At 48.2% G+C, this 24,820-nt stretch overlaps 1 protein-coding gene across 1 annotated transcript in view; it reads left to right on the forward strand.

Moving 5' to 3' along the window:
* Positions 1–16,866, forward strand: part of LOC141077868 (uncharacterized) — a 254,898-nt gene extending 238,032 nt beyond the window's left edge. The window contains exons 7-8 of the mRNA XM_073564594.1: positions 16,350–16,446; positions 16,619–16,866. Of these exons, the coding sequence (XP_073420695.1) occupies positions 16,350–16,446; positions 16,619–16,693 (172 nt within the window). The 3' untranslated portion in view covers positions 16,694–16,866. The remainder of the gene's footprint in view (positions 1–16,349; positions 16,447–16,618) is intronic.
* Positions 16,867–24,820: the final 7,954 nt, after the last annotated feature.

Genomic DNA, 24,820 nt, shown 5'->3' on the forward strand with positions numbered 1-24,820 from the left:
CTGTGATGCGGCCCCCTCCTGTGATGCGACCCCCTCCTGTGATGCGGCCCCCTCCTGTGATGCGGCCCCCTCCTGTGATGCGGCCCTTCCCTGTGATGCTGCCTGCTCCTGTGATGTGGCCCCTCCTGTGATGCGGCCCCTCCTGTGATGTGGCCCCTCCTGTGATGCTGCACCCTCCTGTGATGTGTCACCGTCTATAATAATAATTTATTCCTATGGCACTAACATCATCATCAGCACTTTACATTGTAGAGGGGGATTTGTGCAGACAATAAAAGACTTTATAGAATAAAAATAATAACCTAAATAAGCAGATACAGGAGGAGCGAGGGCCCCGATCACCAGATACAGGAGGAGCGAGGGCCCCGATCACCAGATACAGGAGGAGCGAGGGCCCCGATCACCAGATACAGGAGGAGCGAGGGCCCCGATCACCAGATGCAGGAGGAGCGAGGGCCCCGATCACCAGATGCAGGAGGAGCGAGGGCCCCGATCACCAGATACAGGAGGAGCGAGGGCTCCGATCACCAGATACAGGAGGAGCGAGGGCCCCGATCACCAGATACAGGAGGAGCGAGGGCCCCGATCACCAGATACAGGAGGAGCGAGGGCCCCGATCACCAGATACAGGAGGAGCGAGGGTCCCGATCACCAGATACAGGAGGAACGAGGGTCCCGATCACCAGATACAGGAGGAGCGAGGGCCCCGATCACCAGATACAGGAGGAGCGAGGGCCCCGATCACCAGATACAGGAGGAGCGAGGGCCCCGATCACCAGATACAGGAGGAGCGAGGGCCGCGATCACCAGATACAGGAGCAGCGAGGACCCCGATCACCAGATACAGGAGGAGCGAGGGCCCCGATCACCAGATAAAGGAGCAGTGAGGGCTCCGATCACCAGATAAAGGAGCAGTGAGGGCTCCGATCACCAGATACAGGAGGAGCGAGGGCCCCGATCACCAGATACAGGAGCGGCGAGGGCCCCGATCACCAGATACAGGAGCGGCGAGGGCCCCGATCACCAGATACAGGAGCGGTGAGGGCCCCGATCACCAGATACAGGAGGAGCGAGGGCCCCGATCACAGATACAGGAGGTGCGAGGGCCCCGATCACCAGATACAGGAGGAGCGAGGGCCCCGATCACCAGATACAGGAGCAGCGAGGGCCCCGATCACCAGATACAGGAGCAGTGAGGGCCCCGATCACCAGATACAGGAGCAGCGAGGGCCCCGATCACCAGACACAGGAGCAGCGAGGGCCCCGATCACCAGATACAGGAGGAGTGAGGGTCCGGCTGCTTTCAAGCTACAATCTATGAGGAGGGGAGGCACGGAAGGTGGATGGTAACAATTGCTTTCATTGAACAGTCTGGCCATACTGTAATAAATCGGATGTTCTGTAATGCTGCACGAACCGGTCACCATCCATAATGTGTAAAATTACAGACACAGAGGGCTATTAAGTGCATGGAGGGTGTGAGGACTGATGAGGGTCCTGGGTTTGAAGAAAATTTTACATGAGCAAAACAGGGATAGTTAGATAAATGTGCTGAGGTGGTAGCCAGTCTGAGGAAATGCGTTTTTAGACTTATTGGGGATTAATTGAATTATCCTGTGTAGTGCATTCCAAAGAATTGGTGCAGCATGCAAGAAGTCGTGGAGACGGGAGTGGGAGGTTTGGATTATTGAGGATGTTAGTCTTTGGTCATTAGCAGAATGGAGGGTGCGGGTAGGGTGGTATACTGAGATCAGGGTGGGGCTGAACCGTGTAAAGTATGGGTAGGGTTGTAGATTGAGATAATGGAGGAGATATAGGGTGGTGCTGAACCATGCAGAGGACGGGTAGGGTGGTAGACTGAGACAAGGGAGGAGATGTAGGGTGGTGCTGAGCCATGGAGGGCTTTGTGGGTGAGGGCAATAAGTTTATACTGAATTCTGGAGTGGATGGGTAGCCAGTGTAATGACTGGCACAAGGTAGAGGCATCGGTGTAACGATTGGCGAGGAATATGATCCTGGCTGCAGCATTCAAGACAGATTGGAGAGGGGAGAGTTTGGTAAGAGGGAGACCGATTAAGAGTTTTTACAGAGTCAAAAGGAAGAAAGAGTTGAATTCTAGAAATGTTTTTGAGGTGCAGATAATAAGAGCGAGCCAGTGATTGGATGTGGGGGGTGAATGAAAGCTCTGAATCAAGTATGACCCCAAGACAGCGGGCATGTTGCTGGGGACTAATAGTGGAGCCACACACAGAAATAGCAATGTCGGGTGTAGGTACATTAGTAGCGGGAGGAAACACCAGGAGTTCAGTCTCTGACAGGTTCAGTTTCAGATATAGTGAGGACATGATATTAGACACAGCGTTTAGACAATCGCCGGTGTTTTCTAGAAAGGCTGGCGTGATGTCAGGAGAAGAAGCGTATAATTGGGTGTCGTCAGCATCGAGATGGGACTGGAAACCAAATCTACTGATTGTTTGACCAATAGGGGCAGTGTACAAGGAGAAGAGGAGGGGGCCTAGAACCGATCCTTGAGGAACCCAACAGTAAGGGGAAGGTGAGAGGAGGAGGAACCGGCAAAAGATACAGTAAAGGAGCGGTCAGAGAGATAGGAGGAGAACCAGGAGAGAGCGGTGTCCTTGATGCCGATGGAACGGAGCATAGTGAGGAGGAGCTGATGATCCACAGTGTCGAATGCTGCAGAGAGATCCAAGAGAATTAGCATGGAGTAGTGACCATTAGATTTAGCTGTTAGCAGATCATTAGAGAGTTTAGTGAGGGCAGTTTCAGTGGAGTGTAAAGAGCGGAAACCGGATTGGAGAGGGTCGAGAAGAGAGTTTTCTGAGAGATAGCGGATCAGACGGGAGTGGACCAGGCGTTCCAGGAGTTTAGAGATGAAGGGAAGATTAGAGACAGGTCTATAGTTAGCGGCACAGTTTTTTAAGTAATGGATGTATGATGGCATGCTTAAATGAGGGAACGATACCGGAAGAGAGAGGGGTTGAATATTTTGTTAGGTGAGTGGTGACAGTAGGGGAAAGGGACTGGAGGAGATGTGAGGTATTAGGGTCACTGGTGCAAGTAGTAGGGCGAGAAGATGCAATGATGAGGGAAGGAAAGCAGTGCATGGTATGAGGGGATTGGGATAATATTTCCTTTCGGACATGGTCAATTTTTTTTCTTTGAAATAATTGGCCAGATCATCAGAGATCCGTGGTTGGGGCCGGCACTCTTGGGTTGAGTAGAGAATGAAAAGTGTCAAAGAGACGTTTCAAGTTATTGGACAGTGAGGTGATGAGGGTGTTGACATAGGTTTGTTTTGAGAGATGAATGGCTGAGTTGTATGTTTTAAGCAGAAACTTATAATGGATGAAATGTTCGTGTAGATTGGATTTTCTCCAGACATTCAGCGCACCTGGAGCACCGCTGCAGGAAGCGTGTTCGCAGAGTGTGCCAGGGTTGTCGCCGTCTGTGCCGAGTTGTTCTATGTATAGGAGGCGCAGCTTCATCCAGGGCACTTTGCACTTTCATTATAATATTTTAGTGCAGAGTCAGGACATGAGGAAGGAGTTGGTAAAATTATACACTGAGCAGAGCCGGGAGAAGACCAAGTCCAGGGAATTTCCATCTTCATGTGTAGGAGAGTTATTAAGCTGTGAAGGGCTGAAGGAGGAGTGTTATGAATGGGTCACCGAGGAGGAAAAAAGCAAAACACGCTAAGTCTCAGAAAACCAGAGCGGCTGGTAACTATGCAGATTGCAGATCCCTGATCTTAACACACAACTAGAAGCAGTCGTGGAGCGTGCCTACGGTGGTCCTGGACGCCTCGTCACAACCGGAGAGCTAAATAAGCCTAAAGTAAGAAAAGAGGAAAACTAACTCCCCCAGAGCAGACCCCAAAGGAAAGACAGCCCCCCACATGTATTGACGGAGAAGCAAGATGAAAACACAAGCAAAGGCAGAAAAATAGGCTGAGCAAACGATGGGGCCAAACTAACTTGAAAGGACAGGAAAGCAAAGATACTGTCTGCAATCTGCCAAAAAACCCTACCAAAAATATTGTCCAACACAACTGATAGCAAAATTAACCCTGAAGTCACTAGACTTCTCCCACTATATCAGCACTCTGGAATATTCTGAGACAGAGCAAAAAGAGGCCAATCTAATAAAGGACAAAAAGGCAAATTGGCAAATACAGATAAATAAGAGTGGAAATTCAGCATAGCCCAGCCGGGCTGGCTGACCACACAAAAACTGAGTTGACCAACAAGAGCAAGTGTGAACATTAGCAAAAAACAAACTTAACTTGAGATGACTGGAGCAGAGCTGAAGTCCAAGACCTGAGAAACAGACTGAATTACCAGCAACAGGATAGGGCGTTGGCTGTCTTATATCCAGTCTGATACTCCAGAGATCCAATCACTATCCTACTCATCAGGTGGCAGATCACTACCACTTAAACCAACCTCGCTACCTCCTGTCACTACCAGAGGGAGAATGGAAGGAGAACTCCCAGCTGTTGGAGCAGAAAATGAGCTCATAACTGTACCCCCCCTTGAGGAGGGGTCACCGAACCCTCATCCATGCCACCAGGCCGATCAGGATGGGCCCGGTGAAAAGCACGAACCAATCTATCGGCATGAATATCTGAGGCAGAGACCCAAGAATTATCCTCCTGGCCATAACCCTTCCATTTGACCAAATACTGGAGTCCCCGTCTGACCAAGCGAGAATCCAATATTTTCTCTACCTCATATTCCACATTGCCTTTAACCAAAACAGGGTCAGGAGGTGCCGCCACAGGAACCACTGGCTCTAAAAACCTCTTCAACAGTGACTTGTGAAATACGTTATGGATTTTGAACGTAACTGGAAGAGCCAATCGAAAAGAAACAGGATTAAGAATCTCCAAAATCTTATGAGGTCCAATAAATCTTGGCTTAAATTTTGGAGATGCAACTTTCATAGGAATATTCTTAGACGACAACCAAACCATATCACCCACTTTAAACCGGGAACCAATGGTCCTATGCCGGTTGGAAAAACGCTGGGCCTTTTCCTGAGAGAGTGACAACTTATCCACCACTTGGTCCCATATCTGCTGCATTCTCACAACCACAGTGTCCACACCTGGGAAGGACGAAGATTCCACTTGTCCTGAAGAGAATCGAGGATGAAACCCAAAATTACAGAAAAAGGGTGACATCAAAGTGGCAGAACTAGCTCTATTGTTCAGCGCAAATTCGGCCAAGGGCAAAAATGAGACCCAATCATCTTGATCAGCAGATATAAAACATCTTAAATAAGACTCCAAGGTCTGGTTTGTTCTCTCAGTCTGCCCATTGGTCAGGGGATGAAACGCGGAGGAGAAGGATAACTGAATTCCCAGATTGGAACAAAAGGCTTTCCAAAATCTGGAAACAAACTGGACTCCTCTGTCCGACACAATGTTCTCAGGAATCCCGTGTAACCGAACCACCTGTTGTAAAAACAAGGGCACCAACTCAGCAGAAGATGGCAACTTTGGGAGTGGTACAAAATGGACCATCTTCGAAAATCTATCACAAATCACCCAGATAACAGTCATTCTCTGAGAGACAGGAAGATCAGAAATAAAATCCATTGAGATATGGGTCCATGGCCTCCTGGGCACCGGGAGGGGCATCAGCAACCCAATAGAACGAGAACAGGGTTTAGACCGAGAACAAGTCCCACAGGACTGTACAAAATTCCTGACATCACAAGACAAGGCAGGCCACCAAAACGACCGACTCACCAAATCTCTGGTACCAAAAATAACTGGATGACCAGCCAATGCGGAGCAATGAACTTCAGACATCACTCTCTTTCTCCACTGGTCAGGAACATACAATCTTCCCATAGGGCAACGCTCAGGTTTATCCTCCTGAAATTCCTCCAGGGCGCGTCTCAAATCGGGCGAAATGGCAGAAAGAACTACCCCCTCACCTAGGATGGTAGCAGGCTTGGTCACACTAAGAGAATCAGCAAAGAAACTCCTAGAAAGGGCGTCTGCCTTAACATTCTTAGTGCCCGGAAGAAAAGAGACCACAAAATTAAAACGCGTGAAAAACAAGGCCCATCTAGCCTGTCTAGGATTCAAGCGTTTGGCCGACTCCAGATAAATCAGATTCTTGTGATCGGTGAGGACCACGACTTGATGTTTAGCTCCCTCCAACCAATGTCTCCACTCCTCAAATGCCCACTTCATGGCCAATAATTCCCGATTCCTCACGTCATAGTTGCGTTCAGATGGGGAAAACTTTCGAGAAAAGAAGGCACAGGGATTCATCTTAGAAGTCACAGGGTCTTTTTGGGACAACACAGCTCCTGCCCCAATCTCAGAAGCATCTACCTCCACTTGAAATGGAAGTGAGACATCAGGTTGCCGTAGAACTGGAGCTGAAGTAAATCTCCGCTTAAGTTCCTGAAATGCTGAGATAGCCTCAGGAGACCAATTCAGCACATCAGCGCCCTTCTTGGTCAGATCAGTCAGTGGTTTGATAATACTAGAAAAATTACCTATAAATTTATGATAGAAATTAGAAAAACCCAAAAACTTCTGGAGGGCCTTCAAAGAAGTAGGCTGAACCCAATCATAAATGGCCTGTACCTTGGCCGGGTCCATTTCAATAGTCGATGGAGACATGACAAATCCCAAAAATGAAATCCTCTGTACACCAAAGAGGCATTTCGATCCCTTAACAAACAGGGAATTCTCCCTGAAAATCCGGAACACAGTCCGGACGTGTTCCACATGAGAATCCCAATCACTAGAAAAGATCAAAATATCATCCAGATAGATGATCAAAAACTTATCCACAAAGTCTCGGAAAATATCATTCATAAAGGACTGGAAGACAGAAGGGGCATTAGTGAGCCCAAAAGGCATCACCAGGTACTCAAAATGTCCCTCCGGAGTATTAAACGCCACCTTCCATTCATCCCTGTGCTTGATGCGAATAAGATTATACGCCCCCCTGAGGTCAAGCTTGGTAAACCAGCAGGCACTCTTAACTCTGGAGAATAAATCAGACATCAGAGGTAACGGGTACTGATATTTAACCATCATCTTGTTAAGGGAACGATAATCAATACACGGTCTTAATGAACCATCTTTCTTGGCCACAAAAAAAACAGCACCTAAAGGTGACGAGGATGGTCTAATATGACCCTTCTCCAACGACTCCTTAATATAGGATCGCATAGCATCATGTTCGGGTACTGATAAATTGAAAAGCCGACCCTTGGAGAATTTACACCCCGGGTTCAGCTCAATTGCACAGTCATAACTCCTATGAGGAGGCAAAGGCGCAGACTTGCTCTCACTAAATACATCAGAGAAATCAGCCAGATAATCAGGAATAACATGAGACTGAGGAGAGGTGGAGAAAACAGGAGCGTCCCTAAGAACACACTGACAACCCCAACTCACCACAGACAGATTTCCAATCCAAAACTGGATTATGAGTTTGCAACCAAGGAAAACCCAGAACAATAGTATCATGCAGATTATGCAGCACCAAAAATTTACAATTTTCTTGATGGTCTGGGGCAACCCGCATTATCACCTGGGTCCAAAACTGAGGTTTATTCTCCGCCAAAGAAGTAGCATCAATACCCCTCAAAGGAATAGGCGTCCGCAGCGGCCTCATGGAAAAACCACAACGTTTAGCAAAGTCCAAATCCATCAGATTCAGAGCTGCTCCTGAATCCACAAAAGCCTTCGTGGAAAATGTGGATAAGGAGCAGATCAGAGTAATTACCAAAAGGAACTTAGGTTGTATACTGCCCACAGCCAATGTGTGTTCAAAACGTTTCTCTCGTTTAGGGCAGACAGAAATAGTATAAGAGGCGTCTCCACAGAAAAAACACAGCTTATTACGCCTTCTAAACTCCCGACGTTGCGCCCTAGACAAAACCCCATCACATTGCATAGGTTCAGACGTTTGTTCAGAAAGTGGCAGCGCCTCCCGTGTAGTTTTACGTTCACGTAAACGCCGATCAACCTGAATGGCTAATGACATAGAGCCATCCAGACCAGAGGGAACAGGAAATCCCACCATAACATCTTTTACGGTCTCTGATAAACCCTTCCAAAAGAGAGCTGCCAATGCACTATCATTCCATGTAGTAAGGACCGCCCACTTTCGGAATTTTTTACAGTATAACTCTGCAGAATCCTGACCCTGGTCTAATGCCCACAGGGTTCTCTCAGCTTGATCAACAGCATTAGGTTCATCATACAACAACCCCAAGGCCTGAAAAAATGCATCCACATTAGTCAGAATACGATTTTCAGGTGTCAGAGAAAGTGCCCAATCCTGGGGATCGCCGCGCAGCAAGGAGATGACAATTTTAACCTGCTGCGCAGAGCTCCCCGATGAGTTAGGCTTCAAGGCCAGAAATAATTTACAATTATTCTTAAAATTCAGAAATTTAGACCAATCCCCAGAAAACACATCAGGAGTAGGGATCTTTGGTTCAGCAGCATGTGACTGAATAAGGTAGGTGGAAATTCCCTGTACTTCAGCAGCAAGTTGCTCCACACGATCGTACAGTTGCTTAATCTCCATTAGGAGAAAAAAAAATCCTCCTACGGACGCAGACAAAAAGAGGAAAAAATATTATAAAAAAAAAAAAATTCTGACACTTTTTTTCTTTCCTTTTTTTTTTTTTTCTTAAACAATTCCTTCCTGCTTTTGAGTACCCTAGAATCTGCGGTATGGCTGGTGATTCTGTTATGAATGGGTCACCGAGGAGGAAAAAAGCAAAACAAGCCAAGTCTCAGAAAATCAGAGAGGTTGGTAACTATGCAGACTGCAGATCCCTGATCTTAACACACAACTAGCAGCAGCCGTGGAGCGTGCCTACGGTGGTCCCGGATGCCTTGTCACAACCGGAGAGCCAAACAAGCCTAAAGTAAGAAAAGAGGAAAACTAACTCCCCAGAGCAGACCCCAAAGGAAAGACAGCCCCCCACATGTATTGACGGTGAAGCAAGATGAAAACACAAACAAAGGCAGGAAAATAGGCTGAACAAACGATAGGGCCCAAACTAACTTGAAAGGACAGGAAAGAAAAGATATTGTCTGCAATCTGCCAAAAACCCTACCAAAAATACTGTCCAATGCTTCTGATAACAAAATTAGCCCTGAAGTCACTAGACTTCTCCCACTATATCAGCACTCTGGAATATTCTGAGACAGAGCAAAAAAGAGACCAATCTAATAAAGGACAAAAAGACAAATACAGATAAATAAGAGTGGAAGTTCAGCACAGCCCAGCCGGGCTGGCCGACCACACAAAAAACTGAGTTGATCAACAAGAGCAAGTGTGAACATTAGCAAAAAACAAACTTAACTTGAGATGTCTGGAACAGAGCTGAAGTCCAAGACCTGAAAAACAGACTGAATCACCAGCAACAGGATAGGGCGTCGGCTGTCTTATATCCAGTCTGATACTCCAGAGATCCAATCACTATCCTCCTCGTGAGGTGGCAGACCATTACCAATTAAACTAACCTCACTACCTCCTGTCACCACCAGAGGGAGTAATCAAAACATTTTAGGCACCCAACTCGTTGCAAAGATGAAGAATTTTTATTTGCAGTCTCAAATATAGACGTTTCGGCTGTATCAACTATCCTTCATCAGTAAACTGCAAAGTCGGCCAAAGTATATACAATATACAATCAGATACTACAGATAATCAATCCATGAAGATATCAATAACAGAAGAAACGAGTATTGGTCTGTGCACAAGTGGTAGGGAGGACGGAACAAGGTATATAGGGAATGTGGCTCATGGAAGGAAAAGAAACAGAAACACACATAAAAGTAAAGACATCAAACCTACCAAGACCGCTCCTATCCCTATAATTGTCTGGACATCTATGGTGAGACAAGACTTAAATCAATAAAATGATCCTGTTAGGAAGTAATCAATGTTGTCTGTAACTGTAGAATATATCTATATACTCACTATACTGTATGACCAATAGTAAATCAGGTGCTATTGGAGGTGATACCATCCACCATGTAAGAACTGGTATATAAACCTGGACCAAAAATCTATATATGTGTCTGTGAGCAAACACTACAGTAGTGTGGGAATATGACAATGTATGACGATACTGGAACTGAGCTGTAGATTTCAGTGAGAAGGGGTAGTAGAGAAATATTCCTTGTCCCAAAGGGGATTACTTGTGGGATCTAACATAAAGGAGAGTGCAGTCAGTGATAATGATAGGCTCTGGGGCTCCCTGTCCTGGTGATCAGGTATATCCTAATCAGCTTGTACTCACTGATAAATCCTGTGACTCATAGAAAACCCCAATTTCGAGCTGTAAGAACAGCAGCTGGCTGTAGTTTCAAATGTCTGTAGGGACAGTGAGGGGTTAAAACTGATAGAGCACTCATGGAACTCTTACAGACTAATGAAGCCAGCCTGCTTACCATTGGTGGGTGGCAGCAGGACCTGTGTGAGCGCGGCATCCACCGCTGGGGTGGCAGGTGACTCCGACTAGAATCACTGATTCAGTAGGGAGTAGGCGGCACTACTGCTGGAGTGACAGCGCCCCAGGAAGAGACGTCATGGCTGCTTCACTAGCTTGTGGGGAGGAGATTGTTGTGCTGAGTAACCAGGAAGAGTCATAGCGAAAACAATGTCACTATGAAAGCCTGTTAGGCCGAGGAGAACGAAAGCCTTACTATCTGGTGCTTATAGCAGAAGTAGCGCTGGACAAGCGCCCTATGTATTGTTATATAAAGGGGCCTAAAATCGCCCTATAGGAAATTGCCTATATCTCTGCTGTTATATATAACGTGCCCGCATTTATGTGTAGAGCTCCCTCTAGTGGGGAATGAATAGAAGGCCACAGGGAGAAAGAGAGAAAAAAAAAAAAGATCATGAAAAACATCGAGAGAATACCATTCTCAGAGAATAAAAGCAGACGGGAGGTATGAGTGAGCCTGTGGGAAACGGGGAGGGGGAGTCCGAGGGGAGAACTGTCCTTTACCATCACTAGGGACACACATGAGGTTAGCTTCTTAGACACGAAGGTCATAAAGAGTGAAGAGGGACTACTGAGCATTGATCTTTTCGTCAAAACCATGGATCGTAACAGTTTGTTACATTACAGAAGTTTGCACCCCCTCTCTACAAAGAGATCAACACCCACATCACAGTTCAGGAGGGTCGAACGCATTGTCTCTGACTCTGTGGTCAGCAAAACTAGATTAAATGAAATTACACGAAATTTCAGGCAAGAGGTGACCCGCCTGACCTATCGGAGCATGCACTCCCACTGCCCCTCGTAGTACAGTAGCGGGACAGATACCATTTGTCCATACATTTCACCCATATGCAAACATCATACACCGCTCCATGCGGAAACATCGGGGCATTTTGAGGGAGGCTCATCCGGAGGTTGTAGAATTCCACCAGAATTTTTGACCTTGCTATAAACGCCCTAAAAACATTAGAGACACTCATCCAGGCAGACGTGGGCTCAGGAGTCACACCACCAAGATTTCCCTCTACACCTGGAACAGGCGCTCCCCCCACGCCTCCGTAACCAGTGCAGTGACGTGGTGAAAGGGGGTCACTGTTATCACCCTCAGGCAAGCGGCATAAGATCAAAGGCTTCTCTACATGTGACACATAGATCAGATGCCCACGATCGGGGAGACCACCCAACCGATTATAGATCGTACCAGCACAAGTCCACGGTCAGATGTGCGAGTACTTCACTACCACATCATCTCATTACGGCTGCACATACTATTCCACAGGTGAGATCTTCAGCCATGGAACGTGTCCCCCTCCCCGGCGGGGCGGTAACCGCATCCAAAGTCTAAAGCAGAGAGAGGCCTTTTGGATACACGAATTACAGACTCTGGCACCAAAGGCGATTATGTAACAGAAGGTTTCCGTATCATGTGTCTGGCTTCTCTCATTCACTCATCTCCAAACTATATGATGTCATTGCACTATATATGTGGATGTTTTCTAGCAAATATCTTTTGAGGCACATTGTTTTTTTTCATGGAATTAGCGTGTTCCGGATATGTGATATACAGTCGCCTATACTGACCGTCACGCAGATGTCACCTTCCTGATGTTGTTCTCCCCTCGGACTCCCCCTCCCCGTTTCCCACAGGCTCACTCATACCTCCCGTCTGCTTTTATTCTCTGAGAATGGTATTCTCTCGATGTTTTTCATGATCTTTTTTTTTTTTCTCTCTTTCTCCCTGTGGCCTTCTATTCATTCCCCACTAGAGGGAGCTCTACACATAAATGTGGGCACGTTATATATAACAGCAGAGATATAGGCAATTTCCTATAGGGCGATTTTAGGCCCCTTTATATAACAATACATAGGGCGCTTGTCCAGCGCTACTTCTGCTATAAGCACCAGATAGTAAGGCTTTCGTTCTCCTCGGCCTAACAGGCTTTCATAGTGACATTGTTTTCGCTATGACTCTTCCTGGTTACTCAGCACAACAATCTCCTCCCCACAAGCTAGTGAAGCAGCCATGACGTCTCTTCCTGGGGCGCTGTCACTCCAGCAGTAGTGCCGCCTACTCCCTACTGAATCAGTGATTCTAGTCGGAGTCACCTGCCACCCCAGCGGTGGATGCCGCGCTCACACAGGTCCTGCTGCCACCCACCAATGGTAAGCAGGCTGGCTTCATTAGTCTGTAAGAGTTCCATGAGTGCTCTATCAGTTTTAACCCCTCACTGTCCCTACAGACATTTGAAACTACAGCCAGCTGCTGTTCTTACAGCTCGAAATTGGGGTTTTCTATGAGTCACAGGATTTATCAGTGAGTACAAGCTGATTAGGATATACCTGATCACCAGGATCGGGAGCCCCAGAGCCTATCATTATCACTGACTGCACTCTCCTTTATGTTAGATCCCACAAGTAATCCCCTTTGGGACAAGGAATATTTCTCTACTACCCCTTCTCACTGAAATCTACAGCTCAGTTCCAGTATCGTCATACATTGTCATATTCCCACACTACTGTAGTGTTTGCTCACAGACACATATATAGATTTTTGGTCCAGGTTTATATACCAGTTCTTACATGGTGGATGGTATCACCTCCAATAGCACCTGATTTACTATTGGTCATACAGTATAGTGAGTATATAGATATATTCTACAGTTACAGACAACATTGATTACTTCCTAACAGGATCATTTTATTGATTTAAGTCTTGTCTCACCATAGATGTCCAGACAATTATAGGGATAGGAGCGGTCTTGGTAGGTTTGATGTCTTTACTTTTATGTGTGTTTCTGTTTCTTTTCCTTCCATGAGCCACATTCCCTATATACCTTGTTCCGTCCTCCCTACCACTTGTGCACAGACCAATACTCGTTTCTTCTGTTAGTGATATCTTCATGGATTGATTATCTGTAGTATCTGATTGTATATTGTATATACTTTGGCCGACTTTGCAGTTTACTGATGAAGGATAGTTGATACAGCCGAAACGTCTATATTTGTGACTGCAAATAAAAATTCTTCATCTTTGCAACGAGTTGGGTGCCAAAAATGTTTTGATTACTCCCTCTGGTGGTGACAGGAGGTAGTGAGGTTAGTTTAATTGGTAATGGTCTGCCACCTCACGAGGAGGATAGTGATTGGATCTCTGGAGTATCAGACTGGATATAAGACAGCCGACATCCTATCCTGTTGCTGGTGATTCAGTCTGTTTTTCAGGTCTTGGACTCAGCTCTGCTCCAGTCATCTCAAGTTAAGTTTGTTTTTTGCTAATGTTCACACTTGCTCTTGTTGATCAACTCAGTTTTTTGTGTGGTCAGCCAGCCCGGCTGGGCTGTGCTGAACTTCCACTCTTATTTATCTGTATTTGTCTTTTTGTCCTTTATTAGATTGGTCTCTTTTTTGCTCTGTCTCAGAATATTCCAGAGTGCTGATATAGTGGGAGAAGTCTAGTGACTTCAGGGTTAATTTTGTTATCAGAAGCATTGGACAGTATTTTTGTATATATTCTATACTGGTGTGGGAACCTTCTTTTGTGCACCGACACAGCTGTGCCATGTTATACTATTGATTGACCACCAGAGGGAGAACGGAGGAGAACTCCCAGCTGGTGGAGCAGAAAATGAGCTCATAACAGAGGAGGTTACAGATAAAAGGTAAGTGGCAGATGGGGAGAGGGGAAAACCAATGGGGATGTTGAAGTCTCCCATGATGAGGGTGGGGATGAAACAGGAGAGAAAGTGTAAAAGCCAGATGGCAAAGTGATCAGCGAGCTGACAGGAGGAGGCGATACACCACCGCCACTCTCATGGAGAAGGGGCTGTAGAGTCTGACAGCATGGACCTGAAAAGAAGGGAAGACAAGTGAGGGCACTGGGGGGGATAGCCTGAAAGGTACATTTGGCTAATAGGAGCAGGCCTATGATGAGGCCCCCTCCCATGATGCGACCCTTTCCTGTGATGCGGCTCCTTCGTGTGGCACGGCCCCTCCTGATATGTGACCCTTCCTGTGATGTGGCCCCCGCTCCTGTGATGCAGCCCCCCTCCTGTGATGGGCCCCCTCCGGCAGATCTGCGCCATTCCTGTGACATCAGGTCTGGTACGTTTCTTGTGCTTCTCCCGGTTATTTATGCGCCTGTACACACTGTGTTATCTCGTCCCCTCTAACATCTCTTGTGTATTTATCATTGCGGCCGAATTGTGGGATTAATGATAGAAAATGTAACAGCTTCATTCCTCTTACTCTATAAACCGCACCCTGAAGCCTCGCGAGGCCCCACGTTACCAGTATCGGCCTGTACTAAACGATCGGTGGCAGCTGGATTCTCTCTGATTGTGGAGCTCGGTGGTGACTGTACCGGAGTATATATATATATATACCCGTGTGCTGGGATCTGAGGTGTATATACTATACTGTCACTGGCAGCCACCAATAACGTGAGAGCAGCGGCCCCGTCCATCAATCTTCAGCCAAGTGTGTGACTGTACCGGAGTGTATATATATATACACCGTGTGCTGGGATCGGAGGTGTAGATACTACACGGTCAATGGGCAGCTCTGCTTTGCAGCAGTAGCTCAGTTCTGCTCTGTGTTGCGGCCGTGTCTCAGCTCTACTCTACATTGCAGCCATATCTCAGCTCTACTCTTCAGCTGTATCTCAGCTCTGCTCTATATTGCAACTGTATCTCAGCTCTGCTCTTCAGCTGTATCTCAGCTCTGCTCTATATTGCAACTGTATCTCAGCTCTGCTCTACATTGCAGCCATATCTCAGCTCTACTCTTCAGCTGTATCTCAGCTCTGCTCTATATTGCAACTGTATCTCAGCTCTGCTCTTCAGCTGTATCTCAGCTCTGCTCTATATTGCAACTGTATCTCAGCTCTACTCTACATTGCAGCCATATCTCAGCTCTGCTCTTCAGCTGTATCTCAGCTCTGCTCTATATTGCAACTGTATCTCAGCTCTGCTCTTCAGCCGTATCTCAGCTCTGCGTTGCCACCGTATGTCAGCTGTGTAATATATTGGCGCTATAGAAATAAAACTGTTGTTATTATTATTATTATTAGCTCAGCTCTGCGTTGCAGCCGTATCTCAGCTGTGTTGCCACCGAATGTCGGCTCTGCTCCTCATTGCGGCCGTATCTCAGCTATGTTCTATGTTGCCGCCGTATTGCACCTCTGCTGTGCATTGCCACCATATCTCAGCCCTGCATTGTAGCCATATCTTAGCTCTGCGTTACAGCCGTATCTCAGCTGTGTTGCCACCGAATGTCGGCTCTGCTCCTCATTGCGGCCGTATCTCAGCTATGTTCTATGTTGCCGCCGTATTGCACCTCTGCTGTGCATTGCCACCATATCTCAGCCCTGCATTGTAGCCATATCTTAGCTCTGCGTTACAGCCGTATCTCAGCTCTGCTCTGCGTTGCAGCCGCATCACGGCTCTGCGTCGCCGCCGTATCTCGGCTCTGCGTCGCCGCCGTATCTCAGCTCTGCTCTGCGTTGCAGCCGCATCTCGGCTCTGCGTCGCCGCCGTATCTTAGCTCGGCTCTGCGTTGCCGCCGTATCTCAGCTCTGCGTTGCCGCCGTATCTCGGCTCTGCGTTGCCGCCGTATCTCGGCTCTGCGTCGCCGCCGTATCTCGGCTCTGCGTCGCCGCCGTATCTCAGCTCTGCTCTGCGTCGACGCCGTATCTCAGCTCTGCTCTTCGTTGCTGCCGTATCTCAGCTCTGCTCTTCGTTGCTGCCGTATCTCAGCTCTGCGTTGCCGCCGTATCTCAGCCCTGCATCGCCGCCGTATCTCAGCTCTGCTCTACGTTGCAGCGGTCACAGTCTGCGCAGTCATGCCGCTCTCCAGAGGAAGCGCAGTGTCCGGCTCCACATGGTACGAGGAGACCCCCGGTTCCCGCTGGCCCGCACGGTACGTCTCTGCTTACTGTTCCTGACATTAGATCTCTCGCAGCTGAGGGTTTGTCACAATGTGTCGTGAAGGACGTACTCCAGAATGCTACATAAAAAAGCAGCTCAGCAGAGACTGACACACTGTAACCACCGCCAGCTGTGACACAAGGCTCATAGCTTGACTCTTACAGATGGAGGACGATCAGATGGAGCTGAGTCTGGGAGATCGCCTGGAGCACACTCAGTACTGGGACCAGCTGAGGTGAGAGAGCCGCTTCCCCTGTCCTGGCTGTGTCCAGCCACTACTAGGTTCTGCCAGTGGCCGAGAAAGCTTGGTAGTAACTAGCATGGCCACCACTACGGGGAGCGGGGGAAAGATTACCTATATGGCCACCACTCCAGGGAGCGGGGGAAAGATTACCTATATGGCCACCACTCCGGGGTGCGGGGGAGCGATTACCTATATGGCCACCACTCCGGGGGGGAGTGATTACCTATATGGCCACCACTCCGGGGAGCGGGGGAAAGATTACCTATATGGCCACCACTCCGGGGTGCGGGGGAGCGATTACCTATATGGCCACCACTCCGGGGTGCGGGGGAGCGATTACCTATATGGCCACCACTCCGGGGTGCGGGTGAGTGATTACCTATATGGCCGCCACTCCGGGGCTACGGGGGAGCGATTACCTATTTGTCCGCCACTCCAGGGTGCGGGGGAGCAATTACCTATATGGCCGCCACTTCGGGGGGAAGCAGTTACCTATATGGCTGCCGCTCCGGGGTGCGGGGGAGCAATAACCCATATGGCCGCCACTCCAGGTGGGGAGCAGTTACATATATGGCCGCCACTCCGGGGTGCGGGAGAACAGTTACCTATATGGCCACCACTCCGGGGAGCGGGGGAAAGATTACCTATATGGCCACCACTCCGGGGTGCGGGGGAGCGATTACCTATATGGCCACCACTCCGGGGTGCGGGGGAGCGATTACCTATATGGCCACCACTCCGGGGGGAGGGAGCAATTACCTATATGGCCGCCACTCCGGGGTGCGGGGGAGCAATTACCTATATGGCCACCACTCCGGGGGGAGGGAGTCGTTACCTATATGGCCGCCACTCCGGGGGGAGGGAGCAATTACCTATATGGCCGCCACTATATCTAACACTAAACCACAGTTTTGTCTTTCAGAAAGCGTCTGTTCATCGCTGTTGCTCAGTATGAAGATCAGGCTCAGGACGTCCTGTGTAACCAGGTAACACCGACCTGCGGACAGCGGCCACATCTGTCATTGGTTGGTATGGAGACACGGGGGGGAAGTTGGTGGGAGCTCCCGTCCTCTAGGCGAAAACTCGCGGACCAGGGATCGTCCCACCGAACGCCCTCTCTCTGTCACGTGGGCGAAACACTACTCCGACAACACAGGGTGAGGGTAACTTTATTACTTTTGAGATACTAAATTGATAGTCAGGGAAGTACCTCAGTATGTCCCATACAGCCTCCTATACAGGATGATCTTCACAGCCCCCAGTATTATGTCCTCTACAGCCTCCTATACAGGATGATCTTCACAGCCTCCAGTATTATGTCCTCTACAGCCTCCTATACAGGATGATCTTCACAGCCCCCAGTATTATGTCCTCTACAGCCTCCTATACAGGATGATCTTCACAGCCCCCAGTATTATGTCCTCTACAGCCTCCTATACAGGATGATCTTCACAGCCCCCAGTATTATGTCCTCTACAGCCTCCTATACAGGATGATCTTCACAGCCCCCAGTATTATGTCCTCTACAGCCTCCTATACAGGATGATCTTCACAGCCCCCAGTATTATGTCCTCTACAGCCTCCTATACAGGATGATCTTCACAGCCCCCAGTATTATGTCCTCTACAGCCTCCTATACAGGATGATCTTCACAGCCCCCAGTATTATGTCCTCTACAGCCTCCTATACAGGATGATCTTCACAGCCCCCAGTATTATGTCCTCTACAGCCTCCTATACAGGATGATCTTCACAGCCCCCAGTATTATGTCCTCTACAGCCCCCTATACAGGATGATCTTCACAGCCCCCAGTATTATGTCCTCTACAGCCTCCTATACAGGATGATCTTCACAGCCTCCAGTATTATGTCCCCTACAGCCTCCTATACAGGATGATCTTCACAGCCCCCAGTATTATGTCCCCTACAGCCTCCTATACAGGATGATCTCCACAGCCCCCAGTATTATGTCCCATACAGCCTCCTATACAGGATGATCTTCACAGCCCCCAGTATTATGTCCTCTACAGCCTCCTATACAGGATGATCTTCACAGCCCCCAGTATTATGTCCTCTACAGCCTCCTATACAGGATGATCTTCACAGCCCCCAGTATTATGTCCTCTACAGCCTCCTATACAGGATGATCTTCACAGCCCCCAGTATTATGTCCTCTACAGCCTCCTATACAGGATGATCTTCACAGCCCCCAGTATTATGTCCTCTACAGCCTCCTATACAGGATGATCTTCACAGCCCCCAGTATTATGTCCTCTACAGCCTCCTATACAGGATGATCTTCACAGCCCCCAGTATTATGTCCCCTACAGCCTCCTATACAGGATGATCTTCACAGCCTCCAGTATTATGTCCTCTACAGCCTCCTATACAGGATGATCTTCACAGCCTCCAGTATTATGTCCTCTACAGCCTCCTATACAGGATGATCTTCACAGCCTCCAGTATTATGTCCCCTACAGCCCCCTATACAGGATGATCTTCACAGCCCCCAGTATTATGTCCTCTACAGCCTCCTATACAGGATGATCTTCACAGCCTCCAGTATTATGTCCTCTACAGCCTCCTATACAGGATGATCTTCACAGCCTCCAGTATTATGTCCTCTACAGCCTCCTATACAGGATGATCTTCACAGCCTCCAGTATTATGTCCTCTACAGCCTCCTATACAGGATGATCTTCACAGCCCCCAGTATTATGTCCTCTACAGCCTCCTATACAGGATGATCTTCACAGCCCCCAGTATTATGTCCTCTACAGCCTCCTATACAGGATGATCTTCACAGCCCCCAGTATTATGTCCTCTACAGCCTCCTATACAGGATGATCTTCACAGCCCCCAGTATTATGTCCCCTACAGCCCCCTATACAGGATGATCTTCACAGCCTCCAGTATTATGTCCTCTACAGCCTCCTATACAGGATGATCTTCACAGCCCCCAGTATTATGTCCTCTACAGCCTCCTATACAGGATGATCTTCACAGCCTCCAGTATTATGTCCCCTACAGCCTCCTATACAGGATGATCTTCACAGCCTCCAGTATTATGTCCTCTACAGCCTCCTATACAGGATGATCTTCACAGCCCCCAGTATTATGTCCTCTACAGCCTCCTATACAGGATGATCTTCACAGCCCCCAGTATTATGTCCCCTACAGCCCCCTATACAGGATGATCTTCACAGCCCCCAGTATTATGTCCTCTACAGCCTCCTATACAGGATGATCTTCACAGCCTCCAGTATTATGTCCCCTACAGCCTCCTATACAGGATGATCTTCACAGCCCCCAGTATTATGTCCTCTACAGCCTCCTATACAGGATGATCTTCACAGCCCCCAGTATTATGTCCTCTACAGCCTCCTATACAGGATGATCTTCACAGCCCCCAGTATTATGTCCTCTACAGCCTCCTATACAGGATGATCTTCACAGCCCCCAGTATTATGTCCTCTACAGCCTCCTATACAGGATGATCTTCACAGCCCCCAGTATTATGTCCTCTACAGCCTCCTATACAGGATGATCTTCACAGCCCCCAGTATTATGTCCTCTACAGCCTCCTATACAGGATGATCTTCACAGCCCCCAGTATTATGTCCTCTACAGCCTCCTATACAGGATGATCTTCACAGCCCCCAGTATTATGTCCCCTACAGCCTCCTATACAGGATGATCTTCACAGCCTCCAGTATTATGTCCCATACAGCCTCCTATACAGGATGATCTTCACAGCCCCCAGTATTATGTCCTCTACAGCCTCCTATACAGGATGATCTTCACAGCCCCCAGTATTATGTCCTCTACAGCCTCCTATACAGGATGATCTTCACAGCCCCCAGTATTATGTCCCATACAGCCTCCTATACAGGATGATCTTCACAGCCCCCAGTATTATGTCCCCTACAGCCTCCTATACAGGATGATCTTCACAGCCCCCAGTATTATGTCCTCTACAGCCTCCTATACAGGATGATCTTCACAGCCTCCAGTATTATGTCCTCTACAGCCTCCTATACAGGATGATCTTCACAGCCCCCAGTATTATGTCCTCTACAGCCTCCTATACAGGATGATCTTCACAGCCCCCAGTATTATGTCCTCTACAGCCTCCTATACAGGATGATCTTCACAGCCCCCAGTATTATGTCCTCTACAGCCTCCTATACAGGATGATCTTCACAGCCCCCAGTATTATGTCCTCTACAGCCTCCTATACAGGATGATCTTCACAGCCCCCAGTATTATGTCCCCTACAGCCTCCTATACAGGATGATCTTCACAGCCTCCAGTATTATGTCCCCTACAGCCCCCTATACAGGATGATCTTCACAGCCTCCAGTATTATGTCCTCTACAGCCTCCTATACAGGATGATCTTCACAGCCCCCAGTATTATGTCCTCTACAGCCTCCTATACAGGATGATCTTCACAGCCCCCAGTATTATGTCCTCTACAGCCTCCTATACAGGATGATCTTCACAGCCCCCAGTATTATGTCCTCTACAGCCTCCTATACAGGATGATCTTCACAGCCTCCAGTATTATGTCCTCTACAGCCTCCTATACAGGATGATCTTCACAGCCTCCAGTATTATGTCCTCTACAGCCTCCTATACAGGATGATCTTCACAGCCCCCAGTATTATGTCCTCTACAGCCTCCTATACAGGATGATCTTCACAGCCCCCAGTATTATGTCCTCTACAGCCTCCTATACAGGATGATCTTCACAGCCCCCAGTATTATGTCCTCTACAGCCTCCTATACAGGATGATCTTCACAGCCCCCAGTATTATGTCCTCTACAGCCTCCTATACAGGATGATCTTCACAGCCCCCAGTATTATGTCCCCTACAGCCTCCTATACAGGATGATCTTCACAGCCTCCAGTATTATGTCCCATACAGCCTCCTATACAGGATGATCTTCACAGCCCCCAGTATTATGTCCTCTACAGCCTCCTATACAGGATGATCTTCACAGCCCCCAGTATTATGTCCTCTACAGCCTCCTATACAGGATGATCTTCACAGCCCCCAGTATTATGTCCCCTACAGCCTCCTATACAGGATGATCTTCACAGCCCCCAGTATTATGTCCCCTACAGCCTCCTATACAGGATGATCTTCACAGCCTCCAGTATTATGTCCCCTACAGCCTCCTATACAGGATGATCTTCACAGCCCCCAGTATTATGTCCCCTACAGCCTCCTATACAGGATGATCTTCACAGCCCCCAGTATTATGTCCTCTACAGCCTCCTATACAGGATGATCTTCACAGCCCCCAGTATTATGTCCCCTACAGCCTCCTATACAGGATGATCTTCACAGCCCCCAGTATTATGTCCCCTACAGCCTCCTATACAGGATGATCTTCACAGCCCCCAGTATTATGTCCCCTACAGCCTCCTATACAGGATGATCTTCACAGCCCCCAGTATTATGTCCCCTACAGCCTCCTATACAGGATGATCTTCACAGCCCCCAGTATTATGTCCCCTACAGCCTCCTATACAGGATGATCTTCACAGCCCCCAGTATTATGTCCTCTACAGCCTCCTATACAGGATGATCTTCACAGCCTCCAGTATTATGTCCCCTACAGCCTCCTATACAGGATGATCTTCACAGCCCCCAGTATTATGTCCCATACAGCCTCCTATACAGGATGATCTTCACAGCCCCCAGTATTATGTCCCCTACAGCCTCCTATACAGGATGATCTTCACAGCCCCCAGTATTATGTCCCCTACAGCCTCCTATACAGGATGATCTTCACAGCCCCCAGTATTATGTCCTCTACAGCCTCCTATACAGGATGATCTTCACAGCCCCCAGTATTATGTCCTCTACAGCCCCCTATACAGGATGATCTTCACAGCCCCCAGTATTATGTCCCCTACAGCCTCCTATACAGGATGATCTTCACAGCCCCCAGTATTATGTCCCCTACAGCCTCCTATACAGGATGATCTTCACAGCCCCCAGTATTATGTCCCCTACAGCCTCCTATACAGGATGATCTTCACAGCCCCCAGTATTATGTCCCATACAGCCTCCTATACAGGATGATCTTCACAGCCCCCAGTATTATGTCCTCTACAGCCTCCTATACAGGATGATCTTCACAGCCCCCAGTATTATGTCCTCTACAGCCCCCTATACAGGATGATCTTCACAGCCCCCAGTATTATGTCCCCTACAGCCTCCTATACAGGATGATCTTCACAGCCTCCAGTATTATGTCCCCTACAGCCTCCTATACAGGATGATCTTCACAGCCCCCAGTATTATGTCCCCTACAGCCTCCTATACAGGATGATCTTCACAGCCCCCAGTATTATGTCCCATACAGCCTCCTATACAGGATGATCTTCACAGCCCCCAGTATTATGTCCCCTACAGCCTCCTATACAGGATGATCTTCACAGCCTCCAGTATTATGTCCCCTACAGCCTCCTATACAGGATGATCTTCACAGCCCCCAGTATTATGTCCCCTACAGCCTCCTATACAGGATGATCTTCACAGCCCCCAGTATTATGTCCCATACAGCCTCCTATACAGGATGATCTTCACAGCCCCCAGTATTATGTCCCCTACAGCCTCCTATACAGGATGATCTTCACAGCCCCCAGTATTATGTCCTCTACAGCCTCCTATACAGGATGATCTTCACAGCCCCCAGTATTATGTCCTCTACAGCCTCCTATACAGGATGATCTTCACAGCCTCCAGTATTATGTCCTCTACAGCCTCCTATACAGGATGATCTTCACAGCCCCCAGTATTATGTCCCCTACAGCCTCCTATACAGGATGATCTTCACAGCCTCCAGTATTATGTCCTCTACAGCCTCCTATACAGGATGATCTTCACAGCCCCCAGTATTATGTCCCCTACAGCCTCCTATACAGGATGATCTTCACAGCCCCCAGTATTATGTCCTCTACAGCCTCCTATACAGGATGGTCTTCACAGCCCCCAGTATTATGTCCTCTACAGCCTCCTATACAGGATGATCTTCACAGCCCCCAGTATTATGTCCCATACAGCCTCCTATACAGGATGATCTTCACAGCCTCCAGTATTATGTCCTCTACAGCCTCCTATACAGGATGATCTTCACAGCCCCCAGTATTATGTCCCCTACAGCCTCCTATACAGGATGATCTTCACAGCCCCCAGTATTATGTCCTCTACAGCCTCCTATACAGGATGATCTTCACAGCCCCCAGTATTATGTCCTCTACAGCCCCCTATACAGGATGATCTTCACAGCCCCCAGTATTATGTCCTCTACAGCCTCCTATACAGGATGATCTTCACAGCCTCCAGTATTATGTCCTCTACAGCCTCCTATACAGGATGATCTTCACAGCCTCCAGTATTATGTCCTCTACAGCCTCCTATACAGGATGATCTTCACAGCCCCCAGTATTATGTCCTCTACAGCCTCCTATACAGGATGATCTTCACAGCCCCCAGTATTATGTCCCCTACAGCCTCCTATACAGGATGATCTTCACAGCCCCCAGTATTATGTCCTCTACAGCCTCCTATACAGGATGATCTTCACAGCCCCCAGTATTATGTCCCCTACAGCCTCCTATACAGGATGATCTTCACAGCCCCCAGTATTATGTCCCCTACAGCCTCCTATACAGGATGATCTTCACAGCCCCCAGTATTATGTCCCATACAGCCTCCTATACAGGATGATCTTCACAGCCCCCAGTATTATGTCCCATACAGCCTCCTATACAGGATGATCTTCACAGCCCCCAGTATTATGTCCTCTACAGCCTCCTATACAGGATGATCTTCACAGCCCCCAGTATTATGTCCTCTACAGCCCCCTATACAGGATGATCTTCACAGCCCCCAGTATTATGTCCCCTACAGCCTCCTATACAGGATGATCTTCACAGCCTCCAGTATTATGTCCCCTACAGCCTCCTATACAGGATGATCTTCACAGCCCCCAGTATTATGTCCCCTACAGCCTCCTATACAGGATGATCTTCACAGCCCCCAGTATTATGTCCCATACAGCCTCCTATACAGGATGATCTTCACAGCCCCCAGTATTATGTCC

This window comes from Dendrobates tinctorius, unplaced genomic scaffold, assembly GCF_039654945.1.
Source record: "Dendrobates tinctorius isolate UK_male_01 unplaced genomic scaffold, ASM3965494v1 ptg000464l, whole genome shotgun sequence".
Lineage (NCBI taxonomy): Eukaryota > Metazoa > Chordata > Amphibia > Anura > Dendrobatidae > Dendrobates > Dendrobates tinctorius.